The 15,004-nt window shown below is 42.8% G+C and overlaps 1 protein-coding gene across 4 annotated transcripts in view; it reads left to right on the plus strand.

Annotated features, from left to right (window-relative positions):
• Window positions 1–12,144, plus strand: part of LOC141803353 (uncharacterized) — a 53,370-nt gene extending 41,226 nt beyond the window's left edge. For all 4 annotated transcript variants that reach the window (XM_074687329.1, XM_074687338.1, XM_074687321.1 and 1 more), the window contains one exon: window positions 1,242–12,144. In XM_074687329.1, coding sequence (XP_074543430.1) covers window positions 1,242–1,357 — 116 coding nt within the window. In that variant the 3' untranslated portion in view covers window positions 1,358–12,144. The remainder of the gene's footprint in view (window positions 1–1,241) is intronic.
• Window positions 12,145–15,004: the final 2,860 nt, after the last annotated feature.

A 15,004-nucleotide genomic window follows, 5' to 3' on the forward strand; every position in this document is an offset into this window, starting at 1 on the left:
TCCTTCTGCTCTACAAAATCCAAATAATGTGCATATGAACTGTCACAGTAAAAGTGGTTGCCTTAAATAAATCTGTGCCCCACTGACAACACTGCACTCCCTCCCACTGTAAATGCCCCTTTTAAAGGATAAGTTTGGTTTAAACAGCTTTTACATTGTTTATAGAATGAAGTAGAACAAAATACTCACCCAGAAGGTTTTCCTGATCCAAGCAGTGCTTCAGGAGATATTTAGATCCAAAATCGTGCAGCGGACATCTGTATAATGGGATCCATTGGGGCATAGACAGCGCCGCTCCTTAAAACTGCATCAATCGTCCAAAAACTCATGTTTTTCGCCAATATTCCATCATGGTCCGCTCCGGGTTAGTCCTCTGCTGCAGTCTGTGTCACTCCAGACAGCGCTGTGTGGCTGTAATGACCTCTGAACTCACGAAGACTTTGTTTACGTTTGGACGATTGATGCAGTTTTAAGGAGCGGCGCTGTCTATGCCCCGATGGATCCCATTATACGGACGTCCGCTGCACGATTTTGGATCTAAATATCTCCTGAAGCACTGCTTGGATCAGGAAAACCTTCTGGGTGAGTATTTTGTTCTACTTCATTCTATAAACAATGTAAAAGCTGTATAAACTGAAATTATCCTTAAAAGGGGCATTTACAGTGGGAGGGAGTGCAGTGTTGTCAGTGGGCCACAGATTTATATAAGGCAACCACTTTTACTGTGACAGTTCCATCAGCCCTGACCCGGAAGAGATAGCGAGTAGTTGCTCGTATTGCCACCGTTCAATCTACTGGTGGTAATTAAAAGAACTCCGCTTCAATAGTAATATTTTGGTTGCTCTATCTGCAGTCATTGTAAAAGTAACGATCGTGGCGTTTCATTTGTAACTCTAGTTTAACTACTAATCAAAGAGGAGTAGTGACGTTACACTACTTGTTCCTATCAAAAGTAATTTAACTACTTGTAACGTTCGTTACTTGTAGTTATATACCCCACTCTGATCAACCCACAAAGTCACTTGCACCCTGGGTGCTCTGTGATTAGCTGAGGTAACCACGCTTACCCTCCACCCAGAAACATCCCATACATCAACATCCAGGCAGAGGAGGGGGTCGAGGCAGACACAGACACTGACACACATGTACAGAGGCCCAGAGGAGACCAAACAGCCCCAAACAGGAACTAGGTTTTGATGTCGTGAGTGTGACCTATGAGTGTTCCTGCTCTCACCCTGCAGGTCCTTTAGTCGCCGGGCGGACCAAAGACTTTGTGCAGAGGATTCTGGCAGCCAGCGCAGGGGGTCAGAACCAGCGCAAAGACCCCCCACAGGGAGGTGACAAGGTGACGGGATAAACTAACCAAGAATCCACCTTCCCATTCCTCCTCCTCCTTCGTCATCCATGCCTCCTCCTCCTCCTCTCTGCACCAACCAACCCACCAACCACCCAGACCTGACCTGACCAAGCTCCTCCCACACCGGTGAGGGAAAGAGGAGGTGGGAGTGGCCTGAACAGAGTTAACGAGCGCCCTGCTCCTCCTGCTGAGCGTCCAAACGGCAGCCGAACCACCGACGCCACCAGGCCACCGCCGCCGCCGCCGCTGCTGCTGCTGCTGACGTCTCTGTAATCTGTGTTCTGTGTGTGTGCGCGCGTGTGTGTGTGTGTGTGTAACATACTGTATGAGCGTGTTCAGTGCCCCCCCCTCCGTGTGCTGTATCCCAGTGTGCCTATGAATAGACATTGCACTGTTTTGTAGATGGTCGTAGTCGCCGGCAGGGGACCGGTAGTGAGGCGAGGGCAAGGGGGCATTTGAGGATAGAGGAAGTGCTAAAATAAGGAAGTGGGAGGAGCCCGGGCCTGGGAGACAAAGACACGGTTATGCCTGTGTGTGTGTGTGTGTGTGTGTGTGTGTGTGTATTCTCATATGATTGGCCGGGCTCCTATAGAAGCACTGCATACCACGGGGATTTCATCGGCCTCTGAAATGTCAGCTAGTGTTGTGACATTCAACAGTTGATGGAGTCCTGATGCCAGAGCAGCTGTTGATGGAAACAACAGGCTGTTTGTTGGAGCTTTAACACACTCCCCCTTACACCCCCCCCCCTCCCCCTTTCAAAACGTCAAAACGAGAGAAAACTGCACCTTAACCCAAACTGACCAAAGATAAACCCCCACACTGCTGAACCACTGGCTTCAGATGCTGCCAACATTTCACACATCACTTTGTCCTGAGGGAGGAGTGACTGAGGGTTCAGAGTCCCAAGGATGAGTTAACACAGACCCCCCCTCCTCACATAAATGCACTAATACCCTGGACCTGAGAGGCCTGAGAGTGACCCGGGACGAGTCAGTGATGGGGCGCCGGATGTAAAACTTCAGCCACTGTTTAAGAGGTGATGTTTTTTAAAGCTTTAGTTCACTTTTCTTACATCAGGCTTTTCTTACACTTGAGACCAAAATTTGTGCAAAACAGAATGTTTCTTTACACATGTGTACATCTCACGTGGTAAAACATGACTTTGGTGTAAACAAACAAGACAGATGCACGGGAAAAGGCAAAGATAGAGACAGATAGATTTCTTACTTCCTCTTTGGTCGGTCAGCTGAGTCAGCTCACGTCTTGATTGGCTTTGCTCCGATACGCGTGACATTTCGGAGGGGCCCCACACACTAAAGGATTTCTAGTCGCAAATATTAAAGATGCTCATTATCTACGATCACTGAAGAAATCACTCTTAACACACCCCACACCACGGGAAAATCACACATTATGTCATCAGACAATCACCAGACAAATTCTGAATGTTGAACCTAACTCTTAAAACTAAATCTCAATTTTAACTGTTAATGTTAAAGGCCCAATATTGTGCAAAAATCTCTTTATTTAGTCTTTTAGTGAAATGTGTGGGTCTTTGTCTTTCCTCCCAGCCCACAAAATGTGATATTTAATGACCAAACCTGTTCTTAGTAGAGCTTGTTAATGTAAAATCCTGACCTAAAACGAGCTGTTTGGATTTTGGGGATTTGCTGACATCAGCAATTCCCTTTTTTGACCAATCAGGAGCAAGTCTGACCTGATTGGTCCATTGGAGCAAATACCCCCAAACCCTCTCCCCGCCGCTGGAGAGAATGCCAAATTCGAAGAGCCATCACTGCTCTGTTTTTGGCTGTAAACAGCCACATAGCTCCATGCTCAAGCTTCCCATCTCAGAAGAAGACAGACTAAGTGTCTAGAGTTCATTTATCAGGAAATGTTCCAGCTACACTCAGTAAAACTGTGCATGTGTGTGCTAGTCACTTCACGGCCGACTGCTTTTCCAACTTTGGACAGTCCAACAGAGGGCTAGCCAATAGACTGGTCCTGAATCCAGGCGCATTACCAACCATCCTCCAACAAACCTGGGACCCTGGAAATGTGAGTATTTTAAATGCTGTGTGCTGTGGAGCAGATGGAAGAGCTTTTCCTCAGTGTCCCCCCTGTCTCTGTGTTAGCTTCAGGATGCTAACTTTAGCTGCAGTTAGCCTGTTGTTTTAGCCTGTAATGTTACGGTAAACGAGCTTCGCTGTTTTCTAAACATTGTGCACTCGGAGCTCGTGGCGCCGCTCTCAGTGACGTGGCAGAGCGGGGCGGTATCAGCGGTGGCTCATTTACATATGAAGGCCACGCCCACTAAATCAGAGCGTTCTGAACAGAGGGGCTATGAGAGCCTGGAAACAATGCTGCTGTGCTTGATTTATTGGCTTTTTGGACCAAAACATGTCACTACCATTTCATGAAGACATCAATGATCCAGATTAAACTGCAGGAAAGGAGCAGGATATGGGAACTTTAACTCTCCTAAACATTTAGCTTTACACTTGGGGAGCGATTTAGGATTTAGATTTAGATTAAGATTCAACACTTAGATGAAGTATTAAAACTTAGTCATAAAATTTAGATTTAAATTCATTTTTCATTAGTTCACATTTCTAAAAGGTATATTTTTTATTCTGTTTTTCATGAATCTCTGTCTCGAATGAAAGAAAACAAGCTAAGAAAATGTGAAAAGTGAACTAAATCTTCACCAAATGTGGATTTATGAAACAGTGACTTCACACTCGGCGCCCCACAGTCCGTGGTTTCGCTCCGTTCAGCTCTCTGCGGCATCTTTAATCCCTCCCACCAACACGACAAAAAAGGGAAGTGTCCTCGATGCCTTCCTGGAGCCCTCTCCTCAACCCCCTGACCTGATTATGTAGCGCACCTTCCTGAATTGCAATGACAAAAAAAAAAAAAAAAAAAACAGGACACTTTTAGACCTAGAAGCAAATAAGTTTGTTTTTCTTTTCTGGTTTTGTTCTTGGCGAGCTAACGTGGTGAGTCTTGTTTTTGAAAATCTGCCTTCTTCTTGTGGTCTTTTCTGAAGCTGTAGACCAACCTGTCCTCGGTCTCTAAATGTTGGACACAAAAAAAAGTCAAGGACCCTTTGAATTGCACTGTGGTATATATAAAAAAAAAACCTTTGCACCTTTGATGAGAGCTTCAAAAAAAGAGAGAAAAGCTCTCAGCACCTTTGAGTAGATATGGATCGAGGGCGTCTCGTGACCCCCTGGTGGTCAGAGTTCCCGTCTGGTGCTAGAAAATAAAAAGCAATGCAAACCTGAGCGAGGCATCCGGCAGTGACTGCTGACTGGGTTTTGGCCTGTGAGCGCCGTTCTGTTGTAATAGGCGGTTTGTTTGCGTAATGACGCCTTTCTGAAGTGCCTGGAGCTTTAAAGCCACAGGGACCTGTGTTATTATGCCTGATCTTAAACCCTATTACAAGGTCAAACGTAACCCATGACTACTGCTCCCAGCTCGGCCTCACTTGACTCCGCTGAAAGGAAGAGAAAGCTGTAAACCCCTTTCACGACCTCAGCCAAAAACAGTCCACCAAATGTTTCCCTTCGCGCTCAGACCTATACGTGGAAACAGTAGCTGGCACCGCTTCCTGTGAACACCGTCTCTGGGAATTATATAAGCAGAGGAGCGGCTGTTAGCTGAGCAAACCCCCCTTTTGTTATTCAACCTTGACAAGCTCCCGTCTGGGCTGCGTTCCAAACTGCTGCTCGAAAACACGCTGCTCCCCCTCCTATGGAAACTGCACTTCCTGTTTCAGAGAGGGGCGGATCAGTTCACCTAAAACTCATCACCTCCTCCAGGTTTGGTGACTTTAAAAAGCTGTGGAGCTTCTTCATCCTGAGAAGTGTCATCAGGAGCGTTTGTTGATGTCACTGCGGCTCCTTAAACGCCGCCACAGAAACCTGCTCTGCCTCTGGTGTGATTATTCAACCACACAGAGAGGAAAAGGCAGATGATCCAGGATAAGATCTGTGTCGCCAGAGGAAGAAAACTGCTGTGAGAACTCCTCCGCGCTCTCGGGCGACGCTGCCAGCGGAGTCACAGGATCTGACGCTGGCAGCTGCCTCCTTCTCATGCCCTCTCAGTAATTCACCGTCAGAGCAGACAAACAGCTTCAAACTGTAAACTTATCGTCCAGTGCTCCGGTGACGTCACTGGTTTTAGACGTGGCCCGTTAAACTCACAGACTGTGACAGAAGAAGTGGATTTCAGGCTGTGCCGTGTTTTTCTTCCTCATGAGGGAGCAGTAAAGCGCGTTCAGAGGAGACTGAGTGTGCAAAAGTTTGGTTAAGTTTTGGCGAGGCGTGTCTGTAATCTACCCTAACTTTATAATCGTCGAGGCTGAAACACTGACTGCACATGAAACTAGCAATCAACACCTCAGAGTCTTTTAGTGCCGGTTAACAAACCTTTCTCTAGGCTGCACCAGAAGCTACAGAGTTAAAGTCTTTTGTCATTTCTTTCACCGTTTACAGGAGCAAAACTTCTAAAACCAGCGTCAGGTTTTCTTTATGAAGAGGAAAAACTCCTCAGACTCACCTCGTTCAAACATTAGCTGAGGAACTGCTGTGAGCGGAGATTTGTGCCACTAGAGACTAAATTTGAAAAGCTTGATGTGAAATTAAAATTATTTGTTTTGAAATTGTTTTTAACTTAGTTAAAAAGTCAACTGTCTAAATTTGTATGAGATGAAGTGATGAACACCGTAAGCTAAAGGCTAAAACATGAGCTTTAGGCTATAACATGAGCTTTAGGCTTAAACACAAGCTAAAACATTAGCTAAAGGATAAAACACAAGCTAAAACATGAGCTAAAGGATAAAACACAAGCTAAAACATGAGCTAAAGGATAAAACAGAGGGTAAAGGCTAAGACAATTGCTAAAGGCTAAAACATGACCTTTAAGCTGAAAAAAGAGGCTTCAATATGAGCTAAAGGTTACAACATCAGTAAAAGGCTAAAACATGAGCTAAAGATTAAAACAGAAGCTTAAGGCTAAAACAAAAGCTAATAGCTACATAATTAGATGAAGGTTAAAACAAGAGCTTTAGGCTAAAACACAAGCAAAGGGCTAAAACATGAGCTAAAGGTTAAAATACAAGCAAAAGGCTGAGCTAAAGCAACCATGAGCTTAAGGTTCAATCCACGAGCTTAAGGCTAAAGCACAAGCTAAAAGCTAAATAATGAGCAGAAGGTTAAATCAGGAGCTTTAGGCTAAAACACACGCTAAAGGCTAAAACATGATTTGAAGGTTATAAACATGAGGTTTAAGCTAAAAAACATGCTAAAACATGAGCTAAAGCTTGAAACACAAGCTTGAGGCTAAAGCACAGGCTAAAAGCTAAAAAAGAGAGCTGAAGGTTAAAACACAAGCAAAAGGCTAAAACATTATCTAAAAGCTAAATGATGAGCAGAAGGCTAAAACTCAGGTTTAAGGCTAAAAGATGAGTTAACAGTTAAAAAAATATGAGCTTAAGCTAAAACACAAGCTGAAGGCTAAAAGATGAGTTAAAGGTTATGAACATGAGCTTTAAGCTAAAACACAAGCTAAAGGCTAAAAGATGAGTTAAAGGTTATAAACATGAGCTTTAAGCTAAAATACAAGCTAAAGGCTAAAAGATGAGTTAAAGATTATAAACATGAGCTTTAAGCTAAAACACAAGCTAAAGGCTAAAAGATGAGTTAAAGATTATAAACGAGCTTTAAGCTAAAACACAAGCTAAAGGCTTAAAGATGAGTTAAAGGTTATAAACATGAGCTAAAGGCTAAAATACAAGCTACCAAACAAATCCCACAATTCCTCGCTTACCAGTTGAAAGGAAATGCTAATACATCATGTTAGGTCATCATATTTATTTTAAACATAATTACAAGCTGTATAAAAAAAAACAACTCAATCATCTTTGGGATTGTTTGGAGGTGTTGAAAAAAGGTAATTAGCGACTTTAACAGACTGATAAAATTAGATTCATAGAAACTTTTTTTTGTGCAGCTTCAAGTTTTTAATGAGAAACGTTCCTCTGAAGTCCCCGCATCAGGAAACCCAATAGTTACTCGTATAAAAAAATGAAACAAATTCTATTCGATCATCTTCCTCCTCTTTCAACGAGCTGAGTCGCCCCCTGGTGACCGTCAGAGAGAATGCAGGTTTTGGAACTATTTGTGTCTTAAGAGGCGTTTGCCCAACAGTGGTGGACGCCATATTGTAAATACTGAATCAAGCTAATTTACCGTCCTGTTGGAGGTAGAGGAACAGTTTGCTAAATTTATGACAGCCTCTAGTGGACACTAGTGGTACTGCAGTTTGATGCACTTCCACATGGGCTTCATTTTTCAACACAGGAAGTTACCACTTGACTCGAACACGTTTACATCTCAGATTAGAGGCTCCCTCCACGTTTTCTGTCACAGTCTGAGGACAAACATGAAGGTTTCAGCGTGAATCTGATCCAAACCATCTGCGTACAGAGACGTAACGGCCTCTCCGTGTCATCCCTCTGCACGTGGGAGGATACGGTTTTTGAGAAAGAGCAGTTTTGAGCGCACACGTCTCTCTTGATGTTTCCTTCCTCTGGAGCGGTGTCGAGTAACACCGAGCACCATCTGCTGTGTACGCTCAGCTAGAAGCCAGACAGCGAGGGGAAGAGAAAGCTGTTGTGACACAGTGAACTCCAAACAAGAAACAGGACGTGACGCCAGATCTGAGCAGCTCGAGAGCTCACACAAGGGCTTCAACCCACACTGTAGCATTTCTCCTCCTGAAAGTTGACCTGTTTGTGTCACGGAATATCCCTTTAACTGTAAAGCTTTAACGTGGAGCGGCCACTTTTGGCACGGCCGCTCGTCTCCGCTCACATTCCTGACTCAGTTTCCCAGAAAGCCTGTGTTTATATGTACCTGGAAGCAGGGAGGAACTGAACTGACCCAAAGATGTCTCTGCTGCGCGGTCACGACTCCGGACCTGACCGCAGAGACTCAAAGAAAACAGAAGTGATGCTCTGGGCTCGCAGATTCAGCCGGCTCTGTCCGGATGTGGGCGATGACTTAGCATAAACTGGACGATTCTTATCTGAGCGACTTCCTCACTCAGAGACGGAGAGAGGTAAACAGTCCTGGACTGATTCTGCTGCTGACGTCCGCTCAGAGGAGGAGACAGTCTGGGGACAGAGAGGGGGTTTTGTCCTTTAAGTGAAAGTTGGATCCGTTCTTTGGATGAAGAGTCTTCTATTTCTGGCTTTGGCTCTGAAACAGGAACAATTCAAACCCCCGGTGTCCACCAAACAGGCCTGCTCCTGTCGCTAACATCAAGAGAAACAATTTACTCCCAAATCCAGATATTTGACATTCACGAAGGGCGGCGTTCTCAGAAATGGGCTCATTTCCTTTCAAGAAAAACAATTTGATGATTAGATTAACACAGTGATACGTCTGTGTTGAAATACGCTGCTAAAGTAAGCAGCCAGTTAGCCTAGCTTAGCTTAAAGACGGTAGAAGTTATCGATGAACTTCTCCTAGCATCCTGAGAGTGTTGGCCAAATCAAATCTTTGAGAAACGAGAGGAAGACTCTGCCAATGACACTGTTAGCACACTTGTCCTGATGCTAATCACAGGAGTAGCTTTAGCATTTCCTTTTTGGACACTTTAAGAATCTAGCTGACACCTACGAGTTTCCTCACAGTTTCTGGCCTGAACTTTCAAACGGTTTCAGCTGGATTTGGTTGATTTATGCCAACGATAAAGTCTCTGGGCTGTAAAACCTCAAACGTGGAGTCCTGGTCTGACACTGTGCCGGTTTGTTGTTGTAGTCAAGATAAAACCATCTGGTTTGGACATGCTTTGTTTTATTTTGAAAGTTTCCGAGTGTTTTTAGGTTGTTTCCATGCACATCTTTCTGACCCGCTCAGTGTGCGATCCGTAAATTGCTGTGTCACTAGCATCCAGGATAAACAGGAAGTGTGTGTACCTGATGCAGAGGGTACTGACTGGCTTGATCCAGCTGACTTGAAGAGGGACCCATCAGATCCTGTTAGACAAACTGGTTGGCTGCTTTTGTTTCCTTTTAGACATAGCAGGCTAGCGCTTTTTTATTAATTTGCGGTCTTTATGCTAAGCTAGGCTAAACACTTTAATCTAATGGTCATAATACAGCTGATACATCTCCCCTCACTGAGGTTAGCTTGGTTTCTATTCAAGTCAGTGTTTCAGCTCACGCTGGATCTGCTCTGTTAGGGTCTGGCTGCTTCCCTGCTCCGGCGAGTCGCAGCAGGTTAACAACAATCCTGTTTTTGTCGAATCCTGTAGCTGTGATGCATTAAATTAGCAAAAAGCAGATTGAGCAGGACAGGAAGTCGTGCACGAAAACTTCCTAAAGATGAGTGACTTTCAAAGTAACAGTTTGCTTCAAACTCCCTGATTGATGCAGTTTTTGAAAGGGGTAGGAAAAAAAACTTATCACAAAATTGAGTTTTTTAATTATTTTCTTTTCTTAAAATCCATTTTTAATTTATTTTTAGTTCTTTTTAAAATTTTATTTATTTTATTCTTTCATGAATAAAAATGGATACACAGAAAAAATAAGAGATGCCCAAAACTGAATGAAAAGGAGTAGAAAGAAGAAAAACCCTTTCACAAAGGTACAAATCAAACAATCTAATAACAATAATATAAGAAAAAACAAAACAAAACAGAATTTAAACTCAAATATTTATCCTTCATTTTAGTCTTTGTTTATAAATTGTGTTGGAAAAAATGTACTGCTTTCCTCCAGCAGGGGGCAAAGTTTATGGTGCGGAAAAAGCGAATAAAATCTGAAATATCTAAGAATTACAATTTAAATTGAATCTACAACCCAAAAATCGTAAATTAATAAAATTGTGGTAAAAAAAATTACCCACCCGTATTTTTTGTACTATTTTAATTTAAAAAAAAAACAATTATGTTTTTAAATGATTCCAGCAAAAAACTGAGAGCTAAAAAATTTTTGTTTCTTTTTGTAAAATTTTCTTATTTGACTTTATCTGAGCCACATTCACCTGACAGGTCCAGAATATTTTTTTTATTTCAAGATACCAAAAGATAAAAATGACGCTTGAATTTAATTTAAAAATTCTACCAAAGGAAACGCAACATGTGGATTTCTTTAAGGAATCCAGGCGTCAGTTTTGTCGTTTAAAATCTAGAAATAAGACATTTTTCTGGACTTTCTCAGTGAGTGTGTCTCAGCTGAAGTTAACTAAGACTATTTTATTAGAAATAAGACAGAAACGCTCTCAGTTTTTGCAGTGCACTCCTGAAGTGGGCAGTCCAACATCTGGTGAACATCTGGGGTTTGTTGATTTACATAAATTTAGATGAAACAGCATTTGTTTTGGAAACCAAAGCCCAAAAACTCATTGACATTTCCAGCCTCTGCCTGTTGAGGATTTGATGGATCTTTGAGTTTGGAGCCCTGGGTCGCTAACGTGGCTCAGGTGAAGTGATCGTCAGTTGCACAAGAGACATCCAAAGTCTGAAGCTGTCCCTCTTTAAACACTACAGAGAGTTTAGGATGAATGGAGAGGCCTCTCCTCCTCTCCTCTCCTCCCTCCACATGGGGGCGATGTGGAGCTGAGCGGACCCAGCAGTAAGCCTACACCGGTGGGACTCTGCTGACCTCCGGGTGGCCGTGCCCGCTCTGATTATCAGAGACACTCAGGCGTCTCCGGTTTCAAAGGCAGCGGCCGGCAAGTCAGCGACAGCCGGGGAGGGAGGGGCAGCACTTAGCCTCCACCCGAAACCTTTTAGTCCTCCTCCGCTGCTACCTTTCACACTCTGACAGCTGCAGAGGAGGAAGACGAGGAGGAGGAGGAGGAACAGTGAGGTCTGCATCTTGATGCCATTTGTAGACGACCTGGTGTAGATCTCCGTTTTGAGACTTCAGGTCCACATGAGTTTATTTTTAGTTTAAGAGAAGCTGAAGCGTTGGAAGCCATGTGACCGCTAGCTCCTGTTAGCGCTGCTCATGTTGTATCTCTGCAGAGCTACGCATCTGTCCCCATAATTCTAGAATTAAAGTCAAATTCCTCCAATCAGAAACCTTCATCTTGCAGCCCCGCCCTCTTAGACTCAGTTCACCCAAAACTAAATGTAGACCCTTGTTCCTGCAGTTGAAAAGCGCCTTCGATTTGAAGATTTCACAGACAGATTCTTAGCTCTGCACCCAAACTGTAAACCTGACCAGCAAGCGGTGAGACACCTCGCTGCTTTAACCAAAACCGAGTCAGTCGTTCCTGTCGATGTCAACCAGCGCAGACTGAGGGTCGTCTGTGGATGTGAGTGAGTGAATAAAGACTAAACACGATGTCAGGAACACATTGGAGACGGAGTCTTCACGTCTGAACGATGGGAGGAAAATCCAGAGACTAGCAAACATTCCACGACGCCATGTGTCATATACTGTACAGCCACCCTCCTCTTCCTCCCTTTCCCCTCTTCCTCCTCTTCTCCGTCTGTCTCTGTAACCAGTAATCACAATGCTACAGTAATACTTCGGACCTGTTAACACATTAACACATCTTTATGTACAACTCCTTCGTCAGTAAGTAACCTTTAAGAAAATAGTTCAAAAAACAAAACAGAAAAAAAAAATACAAGAAGTGCCGTACAAATAGAAGCCTAATATTTTTTGTTTTGGTTTTGTGTGAGTGTATTGTACACCTGTATAATGTATATTTTAATATTTATATGCAGCTGTTGTATTAAAGTATATTTTTAAAATAAAATCCAAGAGTCTGACGTCTCTTTATTTCATGACCTGGATTAATTTGAGGTGTTTCTCTCTGTCATCGCACCATGCTGCACCTCACAGGTGATGCATTTCCTCTGCAGGGTTTCAGGCAGTCTATGAATGTGGCACAGCTCCACCTGCAGGTCACATAGAGCTACTGCAACAGGGGGAATAACTTTACACAACTGCAACACATTTACAGATGATTGGGTTTCATAAAGCATGTCATGATATCAACTCTAAGCCCTCAGTTTGGTCTTTCAGGATGTGAAGCCGTTACAGAAACCTGAGGTCAGAAACATTTGGTCATTCAGTGTTGGTCCCTTTTTACCCTTAAAGGACCAGTACGTCTAAAACAGGAGTCTTCAACCTGTGGCTCTTTCACTCCTTTGCAGTGGCTCCTTGTAGCTTTTGAAAACTATAATTGAAATTTATTTTTTTAATTTTCTTACAGAGGGTATTGATGATTAAAGACACTGGCAATAAATAAAATAATGCCTTGATATTTTGCTGAACTAAACATTGAATCACCTCTTGCAATAAAGCTTTCTCTTTTTTTTTTTACTTTTTGCAAATTTGGTGTCATTTTTTTCAAATTTAGAAAAAAAAAAATTTTTTATCGACTGCAAATTTTAGATTTTTTTTTTTTTTACAAATTTCATTTTTTTCAATTACTGCAAATTTTGAAAATAATTAAAGTTCTGTTTTTTTTAAAAAAATATGTTTTTTTTTTTTAAAAATATGTTTTTTTTATTTTTACATTTAAAAAAATTAGAAACTTTTGAAACTTCCTTTTTTTATTTTTTTTATTTTTTTTGCAAATTTCTGATTTTTGGCAATTATTTCATTTTTTTTTTTTTTTTGCAAATTTTGGCACATTTCTTTAAATTCAATAAAAAAAATCACATTTTTCTAAACTTCAATAATTTTAGAAAAAGCAGCAATAAAAAGGATTATGGTTCTTTTGGCGCTGTGGGCAGGAGCCACCTGCTGGAAAATGGAGTGACGTACTGGGTTTGGTGACTCTTATCTTTCTCTTGACAACACCTCATAGATTATCTTCAGGGTTCAGGTCCAAGCACAGTGACATCATGGTCATTCAACCAGCTTCTGGTTCTTTTGGCGTTGTCGGCAGGATTCAAGTCCTGCTGGAAAATGATTTTTTTTCTGCAGATTGCTTTAAAGTTTTCTGGTAAGACTGACTCTGGACTTCAGGATCCCAGTGGACCAGCAGCAGGCATCAGATATCAAGACATTCTTCTTTTTACATGATTCATGCGTCATTTTTGTCTTTTACTATCTTAAAACAGGACATTTTTCCGGACGTGCCAGGTGAACGTGGCTCCTGTTAAGCCTAATAAGAAAAAAGAACGTTTCCATCTCTGTTAGCGTCTTCAGCGCTCAGATCCCAACACCTCACTTAGACACTCTCAGTTCCTCTCATTTGTCACTCGTCTGTATTTCTGGCTCTGCCGTTTCTTACATCATCAAATCCACAAACCTCAGTGAGCGCCGTTTTCTTTGGAAGCGCCTCCGAAGTGGAAAAATCCCCGCGGTGTCAGAACTCTGAGGTGGATGCAGTTTATAGCAGTTCAGAAAAAATGATTCATGGTGTTAGCCTGTTATTCACACACAGAGTGACAGAAGCAGCTGTGAGAAGAGAAGTTGAGAGAGAAGTCGCTTTTCTTTCTCTCCTCGACAAAACACCCAGCATGCTGTGCGGTGTGAAGGCGCCGAGTGAAGACTGCGAGTGAAGACGCTGTAAGTGCTGGGTTGTTGGTTTTTACTGACTGACAGACACAGGCTTCTCTGATCTAATGATAGAAAGGTGTGTGTATCTGTGTGTGTGACAAAGTGCTTCACTTAAAGGAAACAGTTCAGAGTTAAAGATTCTTTAAACGTGAGCAGAAAAAACTCAAACTATCTGCACAGCTCCACAGCTCAGGCTTTAAGAAGTGCAAATGCGTTGTTTCAGAAATAACTTCATCTCATAAAAAGTCTAAATATTCTTTACAAAACTATATTTTCCTCTTGAAATCATCTGACATACCCACTGTAGCCCTCTGGAGACTCTACAAACTCCTTGATGAACACAAACACCTGCTTCAGACCTCCCTCTGATCAAAGGCCTCTTTAAACGTGAGATGAGGCTGTGTCAGAGTTAATTAAGGGTTAGAGAGGTAGTTAATTACCAAACTCCATCAGTAGTAGTACACAAAGGAGGCTGCCACCCCTCTTGGCCTAATTATTGAAAAACACAAGCTTAAGTGCCCTTGGCCGAAACATACAGTGAGTGTCCTGTAAGTAGCCAAAATGTGTCACCTAAGTGCCCTTTAGGGAGTGTAAAGCCGCGTTTCCACCAAGCAGTTCGGTTCGGTTCAGTACGATTTGGTACAGTTAAGCCTGATCCCGTTTGTGTTTCCACAGCAAACTGTGCCCTCTCATGGTAGGGGGCGTGTAAGGATGACCAAAGCCCCAGCTGTTAAACAATAGTGTGATGCCGGAGCAGCACGACACAGTTTACCCCGCTAATAAATCCAACGAAGAAGAAAAACGCGACACAGTAAACAGAGAGCACAGATGAAGACATGCAGCATTTCGTCCTCTCTGTGATTGTCATGTAGCTCTTTGATACAAAGAACAATCAAGCTTTGTTTCAGAGAAGTCTTTGAGCCACCAGGAGAAATACAGCCGCTGTCGGGGTAAGTGACGATTCTTTTGACCACTCAACCGTCTGCAGTGTCGTAGCTCCACCTTCAAAGAGCGGATCGGTTCAGTCTGGCACCCATACAAAAAGGTCCCAAAAAGTAGGCCGGCTCGTCTCGGTTATTTGAGGATCTGTCCCGGGATAAGTC

This window comes from Halichoeres trimaculatus, unplaced genomic scaffold, assembly GCF_033239565.1.
Source record: "Halichoeres trimaculatus isolate MK-OKI-2021-1 unplaced genomic scaffold, fHalTri1.1 fHalTri1_scaffold_2, whole genome shotgun sequence".
NCBI classification, from domain to species: Eukaryota; Metazoa; Chordata; class Actinopteri; order Labriformes; family Labridae; genus Halichoeres; species Halichoeres trimaculatus.